General features: G+C 41.0%; 3 protein-coding genes and 1 non-coding gene across 8 annotated transcripts; 2 read left to right on the top strand and 2 right to left on the bottom strand.

The window, feature by feature from the left end:
* The first annotated feature begins 65 nt into the window (after positions 1–65).
* On the top strand, positions 66–10,178 carry LOC137194021 (electrogenic aspartate/glutamate antiporter SLC25A12, mitochondrial-like). Of its 2 annotated transcripts, none has more exons than XM_067605530.1 (18): positions 66–151; positions 919–972; positions 2,399–2,544; positions 3,067–3,182; positions 3,777–3,916; positions 4,070–4,216; positions 5,078–5,216; positions 5,317–5,410; positions 5,495–5,579; positions 5,762–5,843; positions 5,972–6,130; positions 6,854–6,906; positions 7,034–7,114; positions 7,607–7,747; positions 7,993–8,131; positions 8,334–8,492; positions 8,581–8,671; positions 9,139–10,178. In XM_067605530.1, exons 1-18 carry the CDS (start codon positions 140–142, stop codon positions 9,350–9,352), a joined length of 2,052 nt encoding a protein of 683 aa, XP_067461631.1. In that variant the 5' UTR covers positions 66–139; the 3' UTR covers positions 9,353–10,178. The 2 variants fall into 2 exon arrangements, with proteins under 2 accessions (XP_067461631.1, XP_067461632.1); XM_067605531.1 differs by lacking the exon at positions 66–151 and adding an exon at positions 172–529.
* Positions 1,493–1,565, top strand: trnan-auu (transfer RNA asparagine (anticodon AUU)). The gene has a single exon. It is a non-coding gene; the product is annotated as a tRNA-Asn (tRNA).
* On the bottom strand, positions 10,124–18,169 carry LOC137194022 (dynein, cytoplasmic 1, intermediate chain 2a-like). Of its 4 annotated transcripts, none has more exons than XM_067605533.1 (17): positions 18,010–18,169; positions 16,300–16,408; positions 16,080–16,212; positions 15,508–15,643; positions 14,955–15,017; positions 14,616–14,743; positions 14,410–14,499; positions 13,852–14,014; positions 13,670–13,769; positions 13,410–13,535; positions 13,135–13,281; positions 12,836–12,949; positions 12,605–12,738; positions 12,284–12,428; positions 12,053–12,193; positions 11,732–11,857; positions 10,124–11,570 (listed from the first exon to the last, which is right to left on the bottom strand). In XM_067605533.1, exons 2-17 carry the CDS (start codon positions 16,405–16,407, stop codon positions 11,469–11,471), a joined length of 1,956 nt encoding a protein of 651 aa, XP_067461634.1. In that variant the 5' UTR covers position 16,408; positions 18,010–18,169; the 3' UTR covers positions 10,124–11,468. The 4 variants fall into 4 exon arrangements, with proteins under 4 accessions (XP_067461634.1, XP_067461635.1, XP_067461636.1 ...); XM_067605534.1 differs by having other exon boundaries at positions 15,508–15,592; XM_067605535.1 differs by lacking the exon at positions 14,955–15,017.
* A 2,877-nt stretch (positions 18,170–21,046) lies between these two features.
* and3 (actinodin3) lies at positions 21,047–23,452 on the bottom strand. Its single transcript, XM_067605537.1, has 5 exons — positions 23,399–23,452; positions 22,812–22,875; positions 22,517–22,561; positions 22,109–22,257; positions 21,047–21,946 (listed from the first exon to the last, which is right to left on the bottom strand). Exons 1-5 carry the CDS (start codon positions 23,408–23,410, stop codon positions 21,266–21,268), a joined length of 951 nt encoding a protein of 316 aa, XP_067461638.1. The 5' UTR covers positions 23,411–23,452; the 3' UTR covers positions 21,047–21,265.
* Positions 23,453–26,080: the final 2,628 nt, after the last annotated feature.

The following is a 26,080-nucleotide window of genomic DNA, read 5'->3' as shown; positions in this document are numbered from 1 at the left end:
AGAAAAAGATTGAATAGGTGATGACTACTTGTATCGACTTGTATATTATCTGAAATGCCGCGCTGTTTCCTGACTCATACACGTCTGAGAGCGCGTGAGCTGCGCCCTGCTCGCTCACTGTATGTGACGTCAAACCAGCATGGCGGTCAAGGTGACTTCGGCATCGCTCCCGTAGCGATTTTCAAACCTTTACTTTATCATTTTTGCATGTCCTCTGCTCGTTTTCTTGTGTGGCCACTGTCAGAGCTAGTGTTTGCGGTGCTGTGCGGGGAGGGTGTCGGCGGATGCGGTGACAGTGAGCCCGTAGCATCACTGCGCCAGTCTGCGCTGGCCTTGATGAGACATCTGCAACCTCGGAAGTTAGCGAGATAATGCTAACCAGCTGCCGGGACGACTAATAGTGCCTTGATAAAATCACTAACGCTTAACTGAACTCGTGTCTTTTCACAGCAGTCGACTGTTTGTTAATTTGCTCTCGACCTTTCGCATTTTCCCCCGCAGATTTAAAGCTTAACGTGTCATTGCAACGGTGTGTGTCCTCTTCATCTGAGTAGTTTGTGCTTGCTAGCTGGTTAGCCAGATGTAGTTTGAGCTGGTGTCGAGGTTAGACTTTTTGGCTGGTCGACTGTTTAGCTCGCTGTGTAACTTGCTTAACATGATGTTAATGTCGGGGTGTTTTTAGTCTCAGCTTTAGTCTGTGTTTGTCGCAGCGGGTTGAGTTTCTCCTTCACAGCAGTGGTCGTTTCAAGGAGACTTCAACCCAAAGCAGCTTGCTTGTTTTGCTTTATGTTGTGCCCAGTATACCGCCCTGCAAAAACTAGCTTTAATCAGCAGCTTTCTTTACAAATAAAAACACACATTTGCATTGTCAAAACATTGTCATGAATTTCTGTTATTGTGTGTTTTTTTTCCTTTTAGGTGCAATCTACCAAACGTGGGGACCCAACTGAGCTGAAAGCAATCTTCCAGAAGGTAAAGTTTGCACAGATTTCATCCTAACAAAACGGTCTGAAATGCTCCTTTGTTCAACGTCAGGGTATGCATATATATAGTAATCCATCAGTCTATCAGATTGATTTAACTCTGCATGAAGAAAACAACTCATGCGACTCAGGACTGTTTTCACTTGGTCAATGAGCTTGTAAAGTTGTGTCATGGGGATTAAATGATATTATTGGCTACAGTTAAAGGTTCAGCAGAGACTGCTGTTATTACATTAAAGCAAAGTAACTGTAAAATAATAGCTTGTCAGTGATCATCTTCATCTGGTAGACTAACATTGGTTTTTTTCTGACAGAAGTGGAAGCTTAAACATAATTGCTTGTTGAATAAGCAGCAGCTGTAGTAGTGAGTAGTGTGCTTGTGTTGGTTCAGCACTGCAAGATAAGTAAGTGTTCCTTAATATCTGTTGTCCTCGGTCCTGGTCTGACATTATTGTATGTTGAGGGAATGTGTCGGACAGTTTTGCAGGCAGAGGATGATCTCTTTCAGAGCCTGGATAGCTCACTCGGTAGAGCGTCAGACTATTAATATGAGGGTCCAGGGTTCAAGTCCCTGTTCAGGTGAAGTTGTCAGTTTTTGTTTCACTATCAAGCGCAGCACAACCAAGGACCTGCATGTCCTTGATGTTTATGGTCCAGAGTGCCCTGTCACGCCAGTGCTCATGTTATGTATAAAGGAGTCAGAGTAAAAGCCATTGCATGACAGAGGATACAAAGGCACACTGATCTATTTATGACCATGAGATGTCATGGGTGACTACAGTAAGAGGTTAACCTGTGAATGTGTGTGACCCAAAGATAGATGTGTGGATCAGCAGTTGTCAGTGTGCTGGTAAACGTAGGTCAAATAGTTAACAGGCTCAAGCCGTAACATGAGTGCATGTGTGCATGCTCATGTGTGATTCAATGTGGGCCGGTGTAAGTCTGACATGTCATGCTACAGCTGCAAAGTCGAGGACCTTAGTTGCGAAGGTGTTGCGTGAATCACTAGAGCCAATGATAGAGCTGCCATTAATCTTTATAAATCTGTATAATCTGTTAAAAAGTTAGAGTAGCATTAAAAGAGATCCTGCACCTATAATGTTCACAGCTTGTGTTCAACTAGTAACAAAACAGCTACAGTATCCAGTGTAGTACTGCTCAGCTGTTGTCATGCTCCACGCTCATACCCCTGAACGCTGACCGAACAGGTCGTTCCGTAGGGCACTGTGAGGATCAACAAAGCTGTTGACAAGCACTGTTGGATCTATAAATTGGATTATAAAACACCTGATTTTTTTTAGCTTGTTTATTTGTGTATATGGAGTAATTCTTTAGTCACGGTTGGTTAAGAGAAAAGAAGTTAGCATCTGTGAAAGTATCCATCCTGATATGTTATTTTCTGTTTCTCCCCTCAGTATGCCAGTGCAGTGGACAAGGATGGAGAGCGGTTCATGACCCCAGGAGACTTTGTCCAGAAGTATCTAGGACTACACACACAGATCCACCACAACCCTAAAACTGTACAGCTTATCGCTGCTGTGGCTGACACAACAAAGGACGGGTACACAAACACACAGACACACTGTTTATCATCTCTTACTGACAAGTTATTGAGCTATGTCTGATCAGAACTTGCCAAAATAACCACTTACAGATAAGATAAACCTCCTAATGACTCTCAGTGCTGATCCTGTTTGTGTATGTAGTTATATATGCTCAAATTACATACACACAAACTCTGAACATTTGGTCTGTTCAGGAAAATTGACTGAGTGACAAATTTTCCCAGAGATGAAAGAAAGGAAAAATGTTTCAGTCAACCATATGTAATCTCATTTACTGACTCCTTTCAGTTCACAAGAGGACATTGTATATTAAATGTTTGCATATGGCTTTTATATCAGAGGTTAAAAAGAACAGAAGTAAAAATATGAAGGATAGAGAAAATATGTGTTTTTGGTAAACTGGTCCTCTTAAGCAATGTTTTATGACCTGCTCTTGGCTTCTCTCCGAAGTCTTTGAAATGTTTAACAATTGTTCTTTTTTTTCCTCTCTTACACCACATAAACACCCACAATGGCAGGCTGATCTCGTTCCAGGAGTTTCTTGCATTTGAGTCAGTGTTGTGTGCACCCGACACTCTCTTCATAGTTGCCTTCCAGCTGTTTGACAAGAGTGGAACTGGAGCCATTTCCTTCGGTATGAACCACTGCGTTTCCTGTATGCGTGCATTTGAACATATGATTTCAATTGATACAAAAAGAACATTACGCTGTACACTGTGTGAAAGATTTTCAGCACTACATTTCTGAAGGGTTCGTGTGCCACGTCATCAGACCAATTTACATGTTTTCCCACAGTGCACTGTGGAGAAAGAATTTCCTAACGTAACCAGATTACTCCTTAAACTAAGTAATTACACATGGATGGACTTAACACAATCGCTCTCATACACTGTTCCTTCTTTCCTTCCAACTTCTACTTACTTTCTTATGTCACACAAAGCTTTATGTTATGTCATTGGAATGATTTGACCAAATTATTATTTAATAAGAAGATTGATCACTTATTGTGTTTTTTTTGTGTGTTTTTTTTAGCTTTATTGTCGTTAACAGGCAGTTAACATTACAAAACAAAATCACCTTGAGATTTGGCTTCACTTGACATACATGCACATATAGATGAAATAACACTGTACAGAAATAGAACATGCACACATCTACTTATACATATACCTACAAAAATTATATGTGTTGTTTTTGGGTTTTTTTTAAATGTGTATTTGTGTTGCAGAGAATGTGCGGGACATTTTCAGCCAGACCACAGTGCACCACCACATTCCCTTCAACTGGGACTGCGAGTTCATCCGTCTGCACTTTGGGCACGACCGCAAGAAACGCATCAACTACCTCGAGTTCACCCAGTTCCTGCAGGTATGCTGATTACACTGATTACACATCAGTTTTTTTTTTAATAGTCTCTCGCTTTCACTCTTTCTCTCCACCTCCTTCTCAGATAGAGACACGCACTCAAAGTTTTACTTTGACTATATTTACACTCGGCCTTGTGGTGTCATGTTATTTTAGGAGCTGCAGTTGGAGCACGCACGGCAGGCATTTGCTCAGAAGGACAAAGGGAAGAATGGTGTCATCTCCGCCATGGACTTCAGTGACATTATGGCCACCATCAGGCACCACATGCTTACACCTTTTGTGGAGGAGAACCTTGTCTCAGTGAGTGTGTGTGTGTGCGTGTGTGCGTGCATGCATGGAGAGCTTACTGACACTCTAGTGATTTGTACAATTTTACATTATGGCAACAGATAACATTCAGTTCTGATTTACAGGAGAGTTTTACTCGGTTTTTAGTAGCAAATATATGTAAATATTCCAACGCTAACACGTTCAAGAAAAGTTTTATTTTGCCCCTGAAATATGAAAAACAATACTTATGTTTTGATCACTGACAATTAGAAGTATAATCCACTCTTTTATGAATCCTCATCCGTGTCGCATCTGGGGTTATTAGCCTTAAACAACAATATCGCTCACTTTCAACCTGGTGCATTACTTATTTGCATAATCTTTTAAGCTCTGCTCGGGCTCCTCAGTGTTTTCTTATGATAGGTGTTTCTATACGTTCCCACTATAATCTCTGACATTTCTTGACGGGGCTAAATATGGTGGTCAAGTCCTGTCCTTATTTACATCATATAAAGCGGAAAAAATTGCTAATATTTGCTTTGTAGGAATGAATAGGTTTGTTTTTTCGTGCACATTACATTTTTTGAAACATACTGTATGTTTAGTGTAATTTTCAAGTAGAGCTAAATAATTAAGGCACAAGCCCAGGCTATGATAAAAAATGGCAATACAATATGACAATATGTTAAATATGTTAAAGGAGGAAAGTTACTCCTCAACACAAGGGCCAAAGGAAAGAAATAAAACAAGGTTACATTTACATATGGCAGTATTGAGTAATATTTGTAACTGTACATCTTGGTGTTCTCATAAAGAGTTTAATATAAAAAAAACAAAAGCTTATTTAGAGACAGACAGTTACCTGACATGCACTTCCTTTCCTCTTACCAGGCTGCAGGTGGCAGCACCTCCCACATGGTCAGCTTCTCCTACTTCAATGCCTTCAACTCCCTCCTCAACAACATGGAGTTGATCCGCAAGATCTACAGCACACTGGCTGGCACACGGAAGGACACACTCGTGACCAAAGGTGCACAGATTGTTACATTACTGTCATGTTGCCTTTCAGCTATGCTGTTCACATGAGTCGAGTGGTTTTTATTCACCGTCTCTCTTATCTCTCTCTGCAGAAGAGTTTGTTCATGCTGCCAACAAGTTTGGTCAGATCACTCCCATGGAAATTGACATCCTGTACCAGTTATCTGGCCTGCACTCCCCCTCTGGGTAAACACCCACTCTGCTACTTAATAATATATAATATATATCACAATTTACGCATATAACAAGCATGTTTATAATGTGTATTAGGCGTCTGAACCTCGCTGACATCGAGAGAATAGCTCCATTAGAGGAAGGATGTCTGCCCTACCACCTGGTTGAAACTCAGAAACAGGTAAGAAGTTTGCATTTGTTCACAAATAAGTAACATTGCTGACAAAATCAGATCAGCAGTAAGCTGTCAATCTCAAAAATATCTTCTAAGTCAGAGCTGCTTATTTACAACTGAATATTCATCCTCTTTAATAATTTTCCTTATGTAAATGCACCGTGGTCTAATTTGTGATTCCCCTTCAGGCCCATGGGGACGTTTCCAGGCCTGTGTGGCTCCAAATTGCAGAGTCCGCATACAGGTTCACCTTGGGCTCCATCGCTGGAGGTGAGTAAAGGGCTTCTCTGTTACACTGTGGCTAGAGACGGATAACGATCTTGCTAGACACACAAGAGCATCTACTATATCCGTTGGAATGGAAAGTATTTAATCTGACTTTGCACGTGTTTGCATAGCCACGGGAGCGACGGCAGTGTACCCCATTGACTTGGTGAAGACTCGTATGCAGAACCAGAGGTCCACAGGATCCTTTGTCGGAGAGCTAATGTACAAGAACAGCTTTGACTGTGCTAAGAAGGTGCTTCGCTACGAGGGCGTCTTTGGCTTCTACAGAGGTAGGCCATGTTCTTTTGCTCTAATGAAAAGGGCGTCAGAGATTTGTATTTTAAAATGAAACCCTTTTTTTGACTTCTGAATTAAAATGTCTACTTGTTCTTAAAGTGATGTAACATCCGTCTTTGTCTAATAATAGCAGAATTATATTTACAGATACTATTGTTATCAGTATGTATGTTTGTTCTGTACTTTGTTCTCTCAAGCTCTTCATCTTTAATATCCTTTGTAGGGCTGCAACTGACGATTATTTTTTATTACTGATTAATCAATTAATCGTTTGGTCTATAAAACATCTCAAAATGGTGAAAAATGGCGTTCACAATTTCCAAAAGTCCCAGTGGGTGTTTTCAGATTGTTTGTTTTGTCCGAAACCCCAAAAATGTTCAGTTTAATATAATGGAAGACCCGGAAATACAGCAAATCCTTACATTTGAGAACCTGGAACCATCAAATATTTGGCACTTTTGATTAGACATTTACTTAAACAATGACTCGATTATCAAATTAGTTGAGCATTAATTTTCTGTCAATCAACTAATTGATTATTTGCAGCTCTGATCTTTTGTATAAAAAACACATTGATCTTCATCTTCATGTTTTTGGCCTAATTTTTACTCCATCTTCTTATTTCCTTTTGATTTCTCCCTCGTTGCTCCTCTTTGCCCACTATTACAAACGAAATGTGATTCTCCTGTCACTCAATCCCCCATAATGCCTTGCAGGTTTGGTTCCTCAGCTTATAGGTGTGGCACCTGAGAAGGCTATCAAACTCACAGTGAGTTCCTCCTCCTCCACACACATTACTCCACTCCACGTCACACATGATAACATAATTTACACACTGTACTGATAGTGATCAAATTGTATGTAATCTCATGCCCGCCTGCCTCTGTGTCCCACAGGTCAATGACCTCATAAGAGACAAGTTCACTGACAAAGACGACACTATTCCTTTATATGCTGAGATTCTGGCTGGTGGCTGTGTAAGTACCAGGGCCCGATACCTTCTGTGTTCCCCCTCCATCTCTGTGTGAATGCATAAATGAAGTGGCTCATAACCTTTCAAATGCCAGATAAGAAAGAAATGCAGATAAGTGTGTGCCCTCTGAGATAATGAAGTAGTCCATGCATGCACTATCATTTGTTGTAATTACAAACTTACATTACTAGGCTACTGCAGTGCTAAATTGCATCCAGAGCTAAAATGTCAATGTCCAATGCAATATGTTTTTTTTTCTGTTTTTGTTTTCGATAGCATTGTTCATCCATACACACATTGGCCCAGCACATTGGCCGTCCGAGGAAATGGCAAAGTAAATGATTGATCAGGATTTAATATTTCCTATTAATACTTTCTGATAATTTTAATGAGCACGACTTGTCTCCCATCCCTCAGCTACGTAGATGTGAAATGCAGGAGCAGTGATGATTCATATAAATGTGTAAACAAGTTCTTATTCTGCCCGTTTATCCAGGCCGGAGGCTCTCAGGTGATCTTTACCAACCCTCTGGAGATTGTAAAGATTCGCCTGCAGGTGGCAGGCGAGATCACCACTGGACCTCGAGTCAGTGCACTCAGTGTGGTCCGTGATCTGGGTTTCTTTGGACTCTACAAGGTAATGTGTCTTTGAATGTAACACAGTCTCCTTGCAGATTGGCCCATGAAAGATACATTAGTAGTTAGGTGCTATTCAGAAAGCTTTTTTTTTTTCCCACACAGTGTGAAAAAGATCCATATTTAATTTATTGACGCTCATTTTGTCCGTGGCTTTTATACACACTATGTCTTGGCCTCACTCTTTCATAGTCTACTCCCAAGCACAGTCTCATACATCTGTCTGTTCTTTGTGTGTCTGTTTAGGGTGCTAAAGCATGTTTCCTGAGAGACATCCCCTTCTCAGCCATCTATTTCCCCGTGTACGCTCACACCAAGGCCCAACTAGCTGACGAGCAAGGCAGGGTGGGGCCTCTGCAGCTTCTCACTGCTGGAGCAATTGCAGGTAACCTCAGATTTATGACCCGGAACAGCAGCTACCGTCAGCGGTCATGCGGAATAGCTACAAACTAGCTGTGCGTGCTGTCCATTTGGGATCATAGCTATTTTAAATATTCATAACTTTCTATCTCCTTCCCTACAAGCTTGACATACCATTGTTCACAGCGAGTAACTGAGTCTGAATTTCTTTAAACTCTGTTTTCCAGGTATCCCTGCGGCCTCCCTTGTGACACCTGCTGATGTCATCAAGACACGTCTGCAAGTAGCCGCAAGGGCAGGACAGACCACTTACACGGGAGTCATTGATTGCTTCAGGAAGATTATGAGAGAGGAGGGGTTCAGGGCTTTGTGGAAGGGAGCCGGAGGTACGTGTGCACTACTGAATGTGCACAACTGATACACTCTGATTATATTTGCATTTAATCCATATTGGATTGTCTCTCTTCTCTCCAGCTCGTATGTGCCGGTCTTCTCCTCAGTTTGGTGTGACTCTGGTGACTTATGAGCTCTTGCAGAGGTGGTTCTATGTCGACTTTGGGGGACAGTAAGTTCATTTTCTTTTTGTTAAAAAAAAGATGTAGAGCTGCAACAATTAGTTGATCGACAAAAAAATTAATCAGCAACTATTTTGATAATTGAATAATCGTTAAAAGGTCCCATCCAGACATGTTTTAAGATGCATATAAAATATTCTACTTGATAATAATTTGTGTCTAACATTGTTTTACCACAAAAAAAGACCAGAATTTGCTCCCCACTATTTGTGACATCACAAATCCTGCTCATAGGCAGACAAATTGAAAGATTAAAAGTCATTAGGATTCATCCTCTGGACACTAGATATCTGTACCAAATTTAATGGCAGTTCATTGAAAAGTTGTTGAGATATTTCAGTCTGGACTGACCAACCAGTCTCTGTCATCCCTACAGCTAACATTGCTAAAAAAAAAAAAAAAGCCAGTCCTTTTACTTTATGTTTGTTTAATGGTCACTCCTGTCCTCTCTCTGCAGTCGTCCAAAAGGATCTGAGCCCACAACCAAGTCTCGCATCTCGGAGCTTCCCCCCATTAATGCAGACCACGTCGGAGGCTACCGTCTGGCTGCAGCTACCTTCGCTGGGGTGGAGAACAAGTTTGGCCTCCACCTTCCCAAATTCAAATCCTCTGGTGTGGTTTCCATACATCACCCAGAGCCAGCCACCGTCACACCCGCTCAGGCCCCATAGAGGTCTGAATATTCATATCATTTTGCCATCCCTCTCCTCCTGCACCAGGAGCCAGACACTTAGATAGATACACAAACAAACACACACATGGTTAAAACACACTCCACAAATAGGGGCCATTAACGTAGGAACAAACAACACCAGCCCGTTACTCTCTCCAGGGTGAAGGTGTGCTGCAGCGGTCCCCGGCCAGTCGCGGAGGCGGAGAGCTGGCTGCAGCTGTGGATGTAAAGGCGCAGACAGCAACGGGACCAGAGCACTGACTGTGTTGTATCTTCAGTGGCTGTACGCTCCTGGCCTCTCCATCCTTTATGTTCTCCTCTCCAACAATTGTATAAAACGGAGCCTGGGGCACTCCTTCTCTGTCTCTCATGAGTAGCTGGTTTGATTTTTATTCTGTTTTCTGTCTGATACTCAGTGTGAGTAGGACTTCTCTTATTGGATAGCAGGCGTAGAAAATATTGTGGTCAGCATGGTGTGTGGGGCTTCACTCTTGATTGGTCCTCATACAGGAGACTACTGTACATATTGTATAACTGCACTGTGACAGCACACTAATAAGAAGCAGTTAAGAAAATGTTACTAGACAAATGTCCGTAACATTCAGTCAGCATCATTATACAGTAACTGTAATGTTATGGTAATGTGGGGCCTTTGGTCCTGGTCTCTGAGAATCACTCTTACTGATGTACAGAACTTTTCAATTAAGTGTTTTCTTGATGAAAGACGAATCATGAGCAGAGAATTAGGTATTAATAAATTAAATGTATCTCAATTCAGTCATTGTATTTTATTGAAATAAATCATCCATATGGTTTTAATTTTACCAATATGACTTGAGTTTTATTCCAATGGGAAAGTGCAACCGTCATGTGTATCAAGAACAGTAACAATTAGTCAGAATACAGTACAATTAGTCTATGCAGAATACTGATCTTTGTCATGATATATCTAATATGGTTGCTACAGTGCATTTTTAGCTTAAACATGTTAGAGAGAAAGAGTTTGAAGCAGAATCTTAAGCCTGGTGAGGTTGGAATGCTGCATCTGTGTGGATGGAATGAAAAGTTAAATGGAAAAGAAAAAAAAAAAATCAATCAATTTTCTGTTGTAAAAATTAACTTCCAACCTCTGCTTTACACCATAATATTGAAAGTTCATTTAGATCCTCTCAGGAGAAGTAAGGAAACTGTTTTCTACTACTCACAACACAGGTACAGAGTATGAAACAATAACCTTTGGTACAGAAAAAGACTTCTAAATTGTACTAGTGTCAATAAATTCAAGGCAAGAAATCAGGTTTTGCCGAGTAAAAAGCTTGTAGTGCTAATTTTAGGACTGTACTCCTCAGGTTTTCAGTACAAAGCAGCATTTTTTAAACAATACACAAAATATTTAAATAAGTGCAACCACCAGAATAAATATTAAATATTGTAGTGGTTAAAATGTAAGAGTGACACACTTCTGCACAGGCCAGAGTGAATGTGCAAGCACATAAGCTGTTCTAGTTGTTGAGTGCTGCTGAGGATGAAGAGGGTCTGATAGTGATATGCTCGCGTTTTGTTTCTCCACACTGCTCAAACACTTTGTCAGCCATGTGCACAAGCGTGTCCGGAAAATATTAAAACATGTAAAAACACTCAAATGGTAATAAAAAGGTGTGAGTACAAAGAATTGCATATTTAAAAAAAGGGCTGAGTCGGTTGAGGCCTTAGGAGAAGAGCAGTTTATGAAGCCCTGAGGATGTTATCAAAGAGCTAGAATTTCGATTTGACAGACACTTCTATGCTGAAAATCACCTCCCAGTATGTTTCTCTCAGTTGTGCTGTCTGAACTAGTACTGCTACACATCACATTCATTGTCCTACAAATGCAATCTAAAACTCTAAAGACACATTTAAAAAATATCTCCAAACCTGTCTAAAACTGTCTATTCTATCTATTCTAGCTCTGCACATCTCCTCAGGCCAATTCATGTTCTATTAGGTGGAAAAGGGAAGCTGTGAGCCAGAGAGAGGAGAGCTCAGCTCCTCCGGCAGTGTTGTGTAGTGTGCTATAGGTGTGTAGTGTACTTGAGAGGAATTTATGAGACGTTGTAAGTGTGGGGTTTGTAACATCAAGCGTTGGCGAGTTCTTCAGCCTCGTCTCGGTTCTCATTGATCTCAGCCAGAGTCCTGACGAAGCGCGTCCATTCATCAGCCTTGGGCACGCAGATTTGCTGCAAGAAAGATGGACAGCAAATCAGACAAAGCACAACAACATGTCAAACAAGGAGGAGAGATGAGAAAGACTCACTGGCTGTTAAATTTTTCTTTTAGTAAATAACATAATAATATAAAAATAACCAAAGAATCACGGTAAGAAGGGATGACGACTCACCTCCCCTACATCGTAGACCTGCACCTGTCCCTCCGAGTCTCCAGTGGCAATTTCTTTACCAGAGTGAGACCATCTCACACGGTTCAGTGCTGGAGCCCCGTCCACATACACACTGGCAGTGGGAACCTAAAAAAAAAAACCACACATCAGCTTACAAACAAGCAACTTCATGGTTGCTCAGCGTCCTGTGATCCAAATGAAAGTAAACCACGTTTCCAAACAGCTCATGGCTCGGAAAATCATATTCAGCTCATAGTATTGTCATGATTTACTCCGTATTTATAGGTTCAGAGTTTCAGAGATTTTCATGTGTGTGCATACTTCAGTATCAGTGTTGAGGTTCCACAGGTCCAGGCGTCCAGCTAGATCCACACAAGCAAACAGGGCAGGGTGTGTTGGAGACCACATCGCATCATAGACGTAGTCACAACTATCCTCAAACGAGTACAATGGACGAGTACTCTGTACACAGGCACAGGGAGAAGGAGAGAGTTGTTAAGGAAGAATAATAAATAATCTAATAGTTTGTTTGTGTGACTGTAAGCGTCTCACCTTTGTGCTCCAGAGTTTGACGGTCCAATCAAAAGAGGAGGAGATAAAGAGATGAGAGAAGTCAACAGGTCCTCCAGCACTGTGACAGCTCAGGCCCGTCACCGGACCGTGGTGGCCCTCAAACACCTCAGTGATGCCCGCCTTACTGTAACACACAAATATAACTGTGATGATGTGTACTAAATACCTTCTTTCCACCAAAACTCACTCCTTGATCGCCCCCCCAAAAAAGTTTTAGAATTTAACAGTCTTAATGTTGACAAAATCTGTCATCAAGAAGACATCTGTTACTCATGAGGACAAAGGTCACAGAGCACTCACCTGCCATGGCGGCAGGCAGTGTAGACAGAGCCGTCCTCGCTCCCTACTACAAAGTTGTTCACGTCACCCAGAGGAAAGGCCATGGAGGTGACGGCCACCGCCTTGCTCTGTTTGAACACCAGCTCCAGACTGTCCTGCAGGTAAAAACCACACGCAGCAGTACACTGATCAGACTCAGACTCTCGGACAAACAGCTGATAGTAATGACGGCGTGTTTGTTAGTCAACGTACCTGCGGCTGGGAGAGCATGTCGAGGCTCCAGGAGCACATTTTACCATCAGTGGAGATGCTGATCAGGTTGTTAGCGTTCTGGGTCCCTACCACGTTCACACAGTAGACTGGGTGCTGAACACAACAGAGCACAGTTAAGAGTCACTCAAACTACACATGCTTAAAAAGAAACATTAGCCAGAAGTAGAGATGCAGACAAAAGCAAAGACAAAAAAACCCCACAGTTGTATTGATCACTTTGGAACAACTTAAATGAAGTAGTTTGTGTGTATGTGTGTGTATGAGCTCCAGTGCATTACTGTGTGTGCAGCTGCAGACAAGGGAGTCCTCTGGACAGGGGTGCGCTTGTTGCTCCTGTTGTCCCATAGGACAATCTGTCCGGAGTACGTCCCACCCACCACCAGGTTGGGGTGAAACTTTGCAAATCCAGCGGACATCACCTCTGACTGGAGGAAGAAAATAATACGATTTAAATACATCTGCTTCTGCCTTCATATTTAGTCTTATAAAGCTAAAGGATTTTTTTGAAGGATGTCTTTAATTCAGTTTCTTGAAGTGGAATTACAACTCTTACCTGGCAGTGAAAGATGTACTCAGGTGTGCCCTTCTTATACTTCATGTTCCAGACCAGTGCCACTCCATCAGGCTCATGGGGAGCGTCCTCATTGTTGTTATATGAGGCCACCAGCAGCTCTGGATACTGAGAGAACATAACAGCTGTTATTATAGATGCAGAGGACAAGCATCATTCAAGAGTCATGCATGAGTCAACGAGGTATTCAAAGTTCATCAGTCAGTTACTGAATATAAAGCTACTCAATAAACACAACGTACCTGAGGGGACCAGTCCAGACATGTGACCACTCTGTTTTTAGTCCAACGTTCCTCTGCAAACTGTCTGTTTAGAACCAGCTTAGCGCCTGCCTGTATGTCACTGGAAGGGGCCGAAAAAAAGGAGAATCAATTCTGCCTATTCTATTTACAGCAATAACTCTTTTTTTTTTTATGTGCCTCACCCCTCCTTATCCTCGAGGTCTCTCCCACTGTAGTCGAAGCAGACGTCCACCTGCTCAGCCAGAGCTCTCTCCACAATTCTGCTGCCTCGCTCGAAAAACGACAAGAACTCCTCAGAGTGCAAGACCTGCAGCTTCTCTTCTTCAGTCAGCTCTTTTGGAGTGTCTACACATGGACAATTAAATAAATTAGATATCAGTAGAAGAAGAATACTAAAAGAAGGTTTTTTTTGCCAACAGTTTCTTAGCATAACAATAGTTTGAGTGTGTTGCTTAAAAGTTTGTTAAGACTGGTAACACATGACTTGATGGTTTTCCAGTTTGCTGTGATATTGTAATACTGAATTCTTAGATAGAAATTAACTGCTTTTTAATTAACTATTTTTTTTTCCATCAATCAGCATTGAAGAGACACAGATTGACCTTAAGTTGACTGCCTGCAGCAAACGTTGGTATAATGCACATAATTTCAAATTGACAACCAGCTCACATTTAATAATAAGTAATAAGTAATAAAATAATATAATATTATAATTACATATTAGAAACTTCTGTCCTTACCCTCCTCCTGCTGTTCACCCTGTTCCTCTTTCTCCTCCTGGTTGTCCTCTGCTGGTGGGGGAGCAGTTATCTCTTCATCCTCTTCCTCTTCTGTAACACACACACACACACACACACACACACACACACACACACACACAGATTTTAGTTTGTTTTGACTCAAATTTGATGCCATGTTGGTAAAAAGTGAGAGGAAGAATGTTTACCTGCTTTTTGATCGGTTTGTGCCAGTGCCTCAGTGGGTGTCTGGGTTTCTTTGGAGTAGGACACCATTTCCTTTGGGACAAACTCCACCTGGGTCACTTTGGACATTCCCAACCTCACAGCTCCACGCCTACACATACACATACACGCCATCATGGAAATAAGCACACGCACAGGTTTGCAGTATGAAGCAGAACTGAATGCAAATTTGAGATGTAGAGACATAAATGATGTACACACATATCATTAACACTCAGACATGTTTAGACAAGTTTTAAGATGAAACCACAAAAACTAATTAAAGCTGGACGGCAAGCTAAAGGAGAGAGGAGGAGCAGTACCCCATCAGCTCAGAGTCGGAGTGGAGTTGCAGAGTAGAGGGGTCAGGATCCCAATGCAATGTCCTTACACAGCCAAACCACCAGATGGTGTTAGCAACAGAGAGAGAGAGAGAGAGAGAGGACAGAAAGAAAGAGAGTGTGGAGGAAAAAAGAACAGGGATGGAAAACAGGCGGATGAAACCAAACACAGAAAAAGACAGGCAAAAGCCGTACAAGAGAGTTAAAGATGGAGAAGACATGGGAGAGAAGAAGAACGGAGTGCATGTTAATTGAGAAGACATCAGCGTGCCGGTGAAAAGGCAAAGAGGAGACAGGTCAGAATTGATCAAGTATATTTACATGTTAATACACACACGCACGCGCACACACACACACACACACACACACACATACATACACACATACCACATACACACACACTCAGCATGCAGGTTCAACTGTACATCACATAAAAATGACCTAAACCAACACGTCCTCTCACTCTGTCTCTCTCTCACACACACACACACACACACACACAAACACACACACACACACACACACACACACAGACCTGGGTCCCGCGTTTCCGTCCCCAGAATCTTGGCTTCCTGCATCGCTGCCCACTGATTTGTTGGAGGGAGACATGGGGGCGGGGACTAGGTAGTGAAACAGACACGTATCTTCTGTTACTACCCTGAGGGGTTGAGCTGTGAGTGCGTGTGTTTGTAAGTGCAAGAGTCGATGGGTGGGTGGGTGAGTGAGTGAGGGAGGGAGTGAGTGAGTGAGAGAGTGAGAGAGTGAGGGAAGTATGGAAGAAGTGTGTGAGTGAGTGAGTGCATGAGTATGAGTTTGCATGCAGTAAGGAGGATAAAACGACAAAAAGGACAGACAAAGGGGGAGAGAAGAGAGAATGAACATAAATGACAGGCAGGTTTAGGTGTCATGCACACAATGGTCAGGTCAAATGTTCAGATACTGTGCGAAGGGGGAAAAAAAGACAGCGGCTGTGAAACTAAGCAAGACCACAAAGTTAGAAGACACTTTTATAAACACTGCAAACCAATCAAGCAAATAATCAGAAGTGATGGGAGACAAGTGGGGGTGGAAGATAAAAACGGAAGCATGCTGGCCGTGCATGTATACCGTGGGGTATGTCTGGGGTGATGCCGACACTCTGCAGCAGCGCCTCCGCCTCCCTCCTCTTTCTCTCCAGGTCAGAGTCTTCATGGCCACCAGCAGACCCACCTCCAGCCTCCACTCCGCGCTTTGAGTCTCCCTACAGAGTGCAAGACAAGCTAAAGACAAAGCAGTAGCCTGGCAGGTTCTTTAGTGACAAAATGAAATTATTGTTCCTGCCACTTACATCCTTCTTTTTCTTCTCTTCTTCTTTTCGCTTTTTCTCCTCTCGAATCTGAGCAATCCGTTGTTTCTTCCTCTCCAGCTCAGCCTTCAGCTCGCTCTTGTCAGACATACTGCAGGAAGAAGAGAATTTGTTACAGGACAGTGAGGAGAAATAAAAAAAACTGACCTCTGAAACTGAAAACTAACCTGCTCAGTAAATGTTCCTTGTTATTAATTTCAGTTCATTCATCTGTTTTATTCAAAAGATGCTCTGAGTGTAAATACTAGGATTATTGGGCAGAGAGACAGTAAACTATTGATGATGATGATGATTATTATTATTTTTATTATATTGCCCTAATTCAACTGTGAGTTCATGTGAACATTGTGGTCAATGTACAACCAACACTAATGTATAAATCAGTCTTGAGTACGGAGACCCTTTTAGGCCAAGGTCATCTCATTGCAAATGCTTTAAAACTACACTGCAAGTCAATTTGTGTGCAGTTTTGCTGCTTTTCTTTGTCATATATGATAATAAACTTAATATCTTTGGGTTTTGGACTGCTAATTGTATAAAACAAGGAAGATGCCACCTTAGGCTCTGCCTCTTGGAAATTACAATGGGCATTTTTTTCTTTTTTAAACTATTATGAACAAAACCACTGATCCAGAAAGCAATCAATAGATTAATTCTTAGTTGCAGTTATAGTCTACTTGTTGCACTTTTATCTGTAACATGTAGAAACACCTTAATTTCCATTAAGGCTTTTTCCATTTCTTTCCCCCGGTCATTTTTAAGCATGTAAGAAGGAAGTTTTCTTCTTCCTTATTTTTAGCTTGTTTTCTTCAAGGCCAAGTTGCTTAACACTTCAACAGGCTGGGTACTTGAGTGGAAAAAATCTGCTTTTTTCAGTATGCAAGCTAGACATACTATATCCAGACCTCTGATGTTGGGTGCAGCATTGCAGTGAGGCACGGTAGCCCTGGGCCTGTCACACTGGAAACATGTGAACACCACACAGCTATTGACAACAATGTTCTCTTTATCTGCTTTCTCCATAGTTTCAAGGCTAACCAATGACTGAGATGGTGTGTTATTCCACAAATATCCAGACTTAATATATAGGCTTCGCACTTATGACTCTGATCTGGTTCCCTTCAAATCTAAATGTATACAGAAAATAAGTATTCATACTTTATTAACCTGCCTCTTATATTAGAAGTCAGAGTAACGGAGTAGCGTTATAAATAATGTCGTAGTCGTGTCAGCATTTACATACAACAGCTATTAACTGGTCATATTCATGTCCTAAACATGGATGTGTTACGGTCCTGACAGTAGCCCGCTGAACGTCTGTCGTGGCGGTCGACAATAACACTTGGACAACATCACTCCACCCACTGTCATAACAACCGCAGATAAAAATTGAAATAGCTATCGTGTCAATATCCCCACAATATGAAAATGTACTCCATCTCGATTATTTGGAGTACGCTTTATCCCACGAAGGTTTTCCGCCGGGTCCATAACATGTTTTAATCTAATTAACGGAAACACTGTCAGCACAAGCAGCTAGGTTAGCATGCTAATCTCCATGGCAGCCGCTGGGCCTACCGTTACCGCAGCGACTAACGGTAGCATCGCGAACCAACGGCCGAGCTGTTGGCTGCTTTACAGCCTCCAAACATGTTTTAAAAGTAACACAGTCATGAGGGTATGATTAAATACCTGACGACGGATGTTAAATTCAAATAGACCGGTAACAGTACTGCCCAGTTTCGTTTGCGTCAAGTCTGAAGAGAAGTGATGGTGGTGAAGACTGATGATGCTGGAAGCTGGAGGCAGGACAGACTCCGCCGCGCTCTTCTTCGCCGGCTTTTCTTCTTCCTCTTCTTCTTCTTCTTCTTCTTTGGATTAAGCAGACTAGATGCCAAAATGGCGTTTTGCTGCCCTCCACTATTTGTTATTGATGTTCCTTTTGACAATTATTTATATTTTGTTGTATAGTCCAATACTGTGCAAACATTCTAGCAGTTTCTTCATTTTCTTGCGTAATTCTTGAGTAATTCTTGCAATAGATGAGGATTTGTCTCCACACTCACATTTGCCATCCGGGTGTTTCCCAATCAGAGCCAGCCCACTCCTAAGCCCACAATGCCCAAGCCTCAAACTGGTTATGATAACTGAATCTTTCTTTTGCACGCAAAATTGCTTTTTCCACTGTTTTCTGCATTGTAAAGTAAGACCTCCCCTTCTTCTCTTTTTCCCATGTATTCTGCCACATTTCCTTGACTGCCTTGTTTATGACTGAAGTGTACTCTGACAGTCCATATTGTAGGGTAATATTTACTCTATCATTATGAGCAGCAGGTACCCAAATAAAACCCTCCTCACACCCTGCCTTGTGAATTCTGTATGTTTGATAAGTCTCTGTTGATATATCAGTTCTGGATTTGGATTTAAGTTTCTCTTGTTGTAGGTAAAGCTGTTGTTGAATCACTGCATATGACTGGGTTGTCTGGTTTGTCCTCTACCCACCAAAGTGCCCATAATACTGCCAGTATCTCTGCTGTAAATACTAACATTTGAGTTTCTCCAAATGCCACTTTCCCACTCTGTATAAAATCTTTAAATATGAACTCCATTCTTTTTGCAGATGAGCCTTAACTTCCTTGACTAAATTCCCTGATTTCTTTCTTTTGTTATTTTAGTATGCATAGATCAACTTCAGGTTCTGGGAGTAGTCATGATGGTACAACTGACCAACAGACTAGAGGACATACATTAATATTAATGATACCAATTTCCTCCGCTTTAGATTTTAGCTTATTTCCAAAGTTTGCTTTTGCTTTTCTCACTCCTCCCTGGAATTCCCAATGTTGATCTAGCAGGCATTTTGTTGGAAATATTTCACCATGTCCTTTTATTTTCATCAAGTATTTCAATCCAAGTTTATATTATATTGTAGTAAATACATTAAATATATAAGTAAGAATATTTTTATATGAAAAATATTCAATTTCAACAAGCCTAATAGCAAAGTTGTAAGAAATAAAGTAGAAGTACAGAAGTATTACCAGCAAAATGTATAAAGTATCAACTCACTGCAGAATGGCCCATTCCAGAGATTAATATTAATGTACAGTCTATTATACTGCTGAATTATTGATGTAGTAACATATAAGCAGCTTTTTGATGTTATACTTCGTTAATGTGGAACCAATTTTAGCTACTTTATATAATGTTAGGTTGTTCAGTTAACATTGCATCATAATTTATTAACTTATCACATGTACATAAGAAACGACTTACTATAGCTGTCAAATAAGATGCTCAAAACTGCAGAGATGACAGTGGACTTCAGGAGGAGTCCCCATCACTGCCCCGCCTCACCATAATCAACAGCACTGTGTCGACTGTGGAAACCTTCAGGTTTCTGGGTTCTACATTCTCCCAGGACCTGAAGTGGGAGTCCAACATCAACACAGTCATCAAAAAGACCAAGCAGAGGATATACTTCCTGCACCAGCTCAGGAAGTACATCCTGCCTCAGGAGCTGCTGATCCAGTTTTACACTGCAGTCATAGAGTCTGTTCTCTGCACTACCATCACTGTCTGGTTTGGGTCGGCCACCAAACAGGACAGGAACAGACTACAAGGGACAATCAGGTCTGCAGAAAAGATTATTGGAACTGGCCTGCCCATCATCCAGGACCTGTACACCTCTAGAGTCAGGAAACGGGCAGAGAAAATCACAGCAGACCCCTCACACCCTGGACATAACCTGTTCCAACTTCTCCTCTCTGGTAGGCGCTACAGAACACAAACACCAAAACCACCAGACACAGGAACAGTTTCTTCCTCCTCGCCGTCACACTTATAAACAGTTAACTGACTGTGGCACTGTGCAGTAACCCTGGGACACTATAATACCCACTGCACCTACAAATTATAATATTTATTTTAGTTTAAAATACAAAGTGTGCAATACATTCATGTCTTGAACAGGTTGTATATACTGTACATAACCACCTACGAAGTAAGTCACTTTTTTCCCATTTAATATTCATCTCAGCACTCTGTGCACTTTTCTAGAAACAGTTTCAGCTGTATATAGTCATTCCTTGTGTATCTTTCTGAAGATTGTTGTGTAGTGTGTAAGTACATTGAGAGCCACTAAACCAGAGTCAAATTTCTTATATGCATAAACATACTTGGACAATAAAGAGGATTCTGATTCTGATTCTGAAATAAATGTACAATTTGCATCTGACTGATGGTGGGGAGTCAGTCAGAACTGAAAAAGCCTTTTGGATGAGAGGCAAAAAGTCTTCTACAAAAAGTCCAAGTTGTTCTTGACTCAACCCTTTTGGATATGCCTAGTAACTAAGTTTTTGGTCTGCATTGTAATAATTTTATAGACATACTGCAAGACATTAAATAGCTAGTATTTAATTAAAACCACAGGGTGCCCCAAATGCTCTCCACTTAATTATCAAATACAATGATGTAGCCCTCTTTCTATCATTGTTGTTATAAGGAGAGAAATCTAAGGTTCTGTTTGCTATTAACAGAATTAGTAGGCTATAAAGAAATTAATCAACTTGAGAAAATCAAATGGTAACAGGAAATTAGGCTTTTCCTTTTTCTGTTTTCAAACATAATGCAAATGCAACAGAACAAAACACCATAATGAAATATAAAATGACACATTTATTACCATTTATCAATTTTAATTCTTTTTTAATCCATACAAAAGCTTGTGCATAGTTTAGTATGAATACACACATTGTCATTTGTAATTTGGAAAAACAATGAGCATAAAAGTGTTGCTTACATTTTGGTCCTGTAAAATATTTAATGATTTGCATGATTTGAATTTTACTCTTTGTTTTTGAATGTGGATTTGCTTTGTTTGGTCTTGTGATTTAATTTTGTGGTCTTGTCCTGCATAGCTGGCTACAATTTCTTAAGCACTTTGTTTTTACTCCTGTTCAGGAGCTGGATCGGCATAACGAGAGGGGTCATAAAGGTCACGCGTGAAATCATAAGGGTCAAAGTAAGGGTACAGGGATTTCTCTGTGGCTTCTGTTGCCGTGGCGACACTTTCCTCAACTTTTGCTACTTCCTCTTTCACCACTTTCTCTTCAGCAGGTGCCTCTGGTGCCAATGTTTCCTGGATAGGGCGTGGAGGATGGTCAATGAGGCAGTCAGGGTCCCAGTATGGGTCGCAGTCATACTCCATACCTTTACTAACAACAGCAGGAGGTGGTGGAGGTGGAACAGTCTTTTTGGGAGCAGGAGGGGCTGGGGGTGGTTGGGGAGGAGCAGTAGCTTTTATCTCCTCCTCTGTTTTGGGCCTGCAGGCGGGGTTGACTCGTGGGTCGCACAGTACTGGAACAGCCCCTGTTGGCAGGTAGACAATCTGAGGTTTGCACAGTGGGTCCTTGGGGTTACACAGATAGATCCTCTGAGCATGCTCCAGAGGATCTGGTGTAGGAGCAGGGGTGGTGGGAGGTGGAGGGGGCATGGTGGTAGTAGTTGGAGCAGCGGTGCTTGTCAGTACACCAAGGACATTTTGGTAACTGGAGGCATCTGGGCCATAGGTCAACTCCAAGTAACGCATCTGCTGATACAGCATCCTGATTCTGTCAATCTCATATATCTGTTAGAGAAAAACAGAAACATATTAGAGAGGAGACAATTTTTTTTTTTGCCAAATAGTGTCTTATAGGACCAGAGAAAAACTACAAAGGATGTGACATGGCCGATTTTAAAACTCATAACATAATACATGCATACAGTAGATAAACCACAGTGGACTTACTCCTTCAATGTGCCCAATGCTGTTGTAGAAGCGGTAGTAGGACTGAAAATCAGGATTGTTTCGGTGCCACTTTGGGTCAATGTTTCTCTTAGGTCGAGAGTTAGTCAAGAAATCATGAGCTTGAGTTGAGTCAATGCTAAGTGAATTTCCTGTGGAAGAACATGGAGGCAGGAATTATATTGAAAATATGTCTTTCAGAAATGGCTGCACTTTGTCTCACTACTACTTTTTTGACATTTACTGCAGTAAAGCTACTAGTCAGGCCTTAAATGATAATTTAATATAGATTTCATTTGTAGCAAGGCACAAAAATATTTCCAGATACAACATAACTTTGTTAATTACTGTCACTTTTTGCCTTACAGCCAAATAAGATTACAATAGTCATGAAAGTGGAAGACCACATACCTCCAGGATTCTTCACTTTCATCAGAGATGTTGCGTTTAGCAAACCTGGAGGGAGGCAGAGAAAATATTAGGCACACTCTGCAAATAACACTTCACTCTGTAAAGCAACACAGCAACTAAAATAGGTATTCAAGTCATTGCTGTGTATTAATGTTTCCTTGTTTATATATTCAATGTTAAAAACAACTAACTGATGGGCACAATATTTCACATTCAGTTACTGGTATGGTTTAACTCCCTGATAATGGTTAGATGAAAGATGAATAATTTCATGCATTTTACTTATCAAACGGACCTGGCATTAACATCAGGCAGCACATCGCCCTCAACAAGGACACCTGGGAAATCATCCTTGACATCTGCAATTGCAATAGCATACAAAACCCCCAGTTATTTAGCAATCTGTCCTACTTCCCCACTGTTATTTACAAAAGCCAGTGAAATGAGCACAAAAACAAACAAACAAAAAGTCAGGAAAAATGCAGGAAAACTGCAGGATTCACACTCCTATGAAATCCTATTTGGGACTGACAGTCTATTACTCAACAGTGAGCTTTTGCTTATCATATTTTTATTTTCCTGCAGTATTAACACTGAACCTTTCTACTAGACCATGCCTATTTCTTCAATTACAGTAGCTATCTGGTTTATGCAGATTTATTTTCTAGTTCTAATTTCTTTGCTGTGACATTTGCAGATCATCCTTTAAAGAGTTATCAGAAGATTCTGGCAAATCACGGGCATTTTCTGCACATTTAAAAAAATAAAATACAAACATTGCAATTATGTTCTAAAAGAAACTAAATAGACTAACCAAAGGTTGCCATATATCAATGACTCTACTTTTAAACTTGACTCCAAAAGAAAACTGAACCTGCTCACCTGCTGTTGCATCTCTCCAGTCCTGGTCTCATCTGCAACAAAACATAACTGTTCATAAATACTGCTATTAATACTGGGGCCTCTCCTTTGGCCACGGAGCTACAAGTAGGCCTAACTCCACCCCTCATGCATTTTCTGTTGAGACGTGGAAGAGCTCATTAGCACACTGAGAATGAACCAGCAGTAAAAGACCAACTTCAAACAAGATGTGACTCCTTGTAAAGCCACAAGAAACAGCCCTGTAACAGCAGGGCACCCACTGGGTGCCCAAGCAGTCCAGTTTTTTAGCTGTTCCTGTAGGTTTGTAGTCTTTGGTGAAGCTATTTGTGGAGGTAGACTTCATGCTAATTCCAATTAAAACAGTACATTAGTAAGTTTTCCTAAATCTATAGCTGCCAAACATTGACTTAACAGTTTGTTTTATGCCCCAAACATGAAAAATATTGCGACATGCAATGTCCTACTGTAGACTGATTCTTGACAAAACATGCCTGGCAGGCAAAAATTAACCCTCTGTCCCAAAACAGCTGGTCTTGGCCACTCAAAAAATAGAGGGGAAGCAGAGTCAACTGCTGTTTACGTCCCCAAGAAATATGCAGGAATTATGGGCTAGCTTGTCCCAACACCAAGTCAATCTGACACAGCCTGGGAATTGTTGTTTAGAGACTTCAAAAAGTCACTGGTTTCCACATAGTCTTCATTTTTCTGAATGTCTAGATAGCAGAAATACACATAAAACGTAAGAGGATGACAGCTGATCACTCAGCTCCTTCAGGCATCTGTGAAATATTCATGTAACCCATTGGAGTTAAATGGGGTTTTGCATGTGTGTTTGGTTTGTCTGCCGTGCTGACAGAGAAATATTTAAATATAAATGAGTTTTGCATTAGCTGAATTAGGCCCAAACGCTCCATCAGCTAGGTAAGGAACTTTTTTCAGGTGCTTTTTTTTAAACATACTGTGTTCATTTAGACAGCTACTTTCTTCATTTTCATTTTTGTCAGTGCCTCTCCACCTGCTCGGTGTATGTCATTTCAACAGTGGAGCAAATTCTATCCTTCAAACCAGCAGGTAAGGCTGCGATCAAAGAGTACAAGAAGGAGACAGGGAGTCTAAAGCGGTTCGGCCAGGTGGCTAATGGTGAACATCATTCTGTAATTGCTCTGTGCAGATGACAAAAATGGAAGGTTAACAGTACCTGTTACACTTAAATAATATACATTTATTGTACCTGTACGCTGAGGCAAACAGCCCCACACTTCAAATGTCTCTGTTTCACAGAAGGTGTAAGTTGGGTGATGAAACATAGATAATGCCCTCAGGAATCAGACATTATTTTTCATTTTGCAGGTTTGTCAGAGTGACACATGTACTGTATGTTATTTTCAAATACTGATAATGTTTAATAATTTACACAAAAACAAATTTAGAGCCATCAGTTGAGGACTTGTTGCAAATTGATAAAGGGAATCAAGATGAGCCTTTTGGCAGCTTGACAGTGAGTTGAATAGACATATTCCCTAAATGGAGGCTATGTGTGACAACAGGCACTACAGAATACACAGAATATATCTATGAAAATACCTTTAAAACACTACAGTACAGTAATTATTAAAATGGATTGTTTTACAATGAAAAAAATGTCTAATGTCTCAATATCATCTATCTGGGTGACGTTAAACACTTCTTAATGGCAGTGAATCATCTTTGTTACTTTTATTGTTCTTTTATTGTTCAAGTCAAACTTACTATTGGAGATCATAGAATAGTTTCATTACTGCAATGTACAGCAGCTTTCATTGCACAACTTTACCACCACCTTCAGGGTATCAATTATCGTAACGTGTGCCCCTCTGATCTTCAAGTGAAATTATACCTTGTCCTGGAGCTCTCTGCAGGACACATGAGGATCAGCTCCAGACTAATGTTTCAAGCTCTGTACCTCTCATTTCATGGCTATGTTGCCTCTGTGTTCTCTTCCTTCAGCAGTGATATACTCACTAACTCCTCAAACCATGTCCATTCAGTACCTGACTCAGTACCTACTCAGTATTTTAGATGCACATGAATTGGCTTTTGGGTAAATATAATTCATACATTTGTAGGAGGGGCAACTTATTTCTTTTCACCAATGTCATTCAGCCCACATACAGCTATATGATGGCCCATGAGTGATCAAGATCTGGCTGTCAGAACAGGACCATGTACGGGCCATGATATAGCTTATTAGCTGGTTGTATTACCACAGTTGGCCCTGAGTTGATCTACATATTTATATATATATAGCTCTGGTACACTCTCCATATTTGGTCCAGATTAAAGTTGCCTCAACTATGGAGATATTTACGCAAAACGTTTTATATATATATGACATGTCATAGCAGGAAATCACAGATGTAAATATTCAGGGTCCAGGTATTGTGCACGGTGTCATTGACACTGGGACACTTGAATAGAACAGACTCATCCGTACTGTTATTAGTAACACCTGTACTTTTCCTGCTCTGACAAGTCAAAATGTCTGCCGTGAAAAGGTGTATTCAAATCAATCAATCAAACTTTATTTGTATAATAGTTTTCATACAGGTTAGTGCAGTTCAAAGTGCTTCACAGATGACTGACAAGCTGATAATAAGACAGAACAAGTGCAGACCGTAAAATCAAACACGCGAGAAATAAAAA

Source organism: Thunnus thynnus, chromosome 12 (genome assembly GCF_963924715.1).
Source record: "Thunnus thynnus chromosome 12, fThuThy2.1, whole genome shotgun sequence".
Taxonomy (NCBI): Eukaryota; Metazoa; Chordata; class Actinopteri; order Scombriformes; family Scombridae; genus Thunnus; species Thunnus thynnus.
The sequence above is the reverse complement of the archived record's forward strand: the minus strand, read 5'-3'. Positions and strand labels throughout refer to the sequence as shown.

Excerpts from the sequence above, each read along its gene's own strand:
- and3 (XM_067605537.1), bottom strand. Across the intron at positions 22,562-22,811 it reads CTGCCTGATGTTAATGCCAG|GTTTGCTAAACGCAACATCT; the intron begins GTCCGTTTGATA and ends GCCTCCCTCCAG. Across the intron at positions 21,947-22,108 it reads GCATTGGGCACATTGAAGGA|ATATATGAGATTGACAGAAT; the intron begins GTAAGTCCACTG and ends TTTCTCTAACAG.
- LOC137194022 (XM_067605533.1), bottom strand. The coding sequence starts at position 16,407 with ATGTCTGACAAGAGCGAGCTGAAGGCTGAGCTGGAGAGGAAGAAACAA. Across the intron at positions 15,644-16,079 it reads CACCCCAGACATACCCCACG|CTCAACCCCTCAGGGTAGTA; the intron begins GTATACATGCAC and ends ACGCACTCACAG. Across the intron at positions 15,018-15,507 it reads GACGGAAACGCGGGACCCAG|GACATTGCATTGGGATCCTG; the intron begins GTCTGTGTGTGT and ends TGGCTGTGTAAG.
- LOC137194021 (XM_067605530.1), top strand. Across the intron at positions 3,917-4,069 it reads AGTTCACCCAGTTCCTGCAG|GAGCTGCAGTTGGAGCACGC; the intron begins GTATGCTGATTA and ends ATGTTATTTTAG. Across the intron at positions 5,580-5,761 it reads TGGTTGAAACTCAGAAACAG|GCCCATGGGGACGTTTCCAG; the intron begins GTAAGAAGTTTG and ends ATTCCCCTTCAG.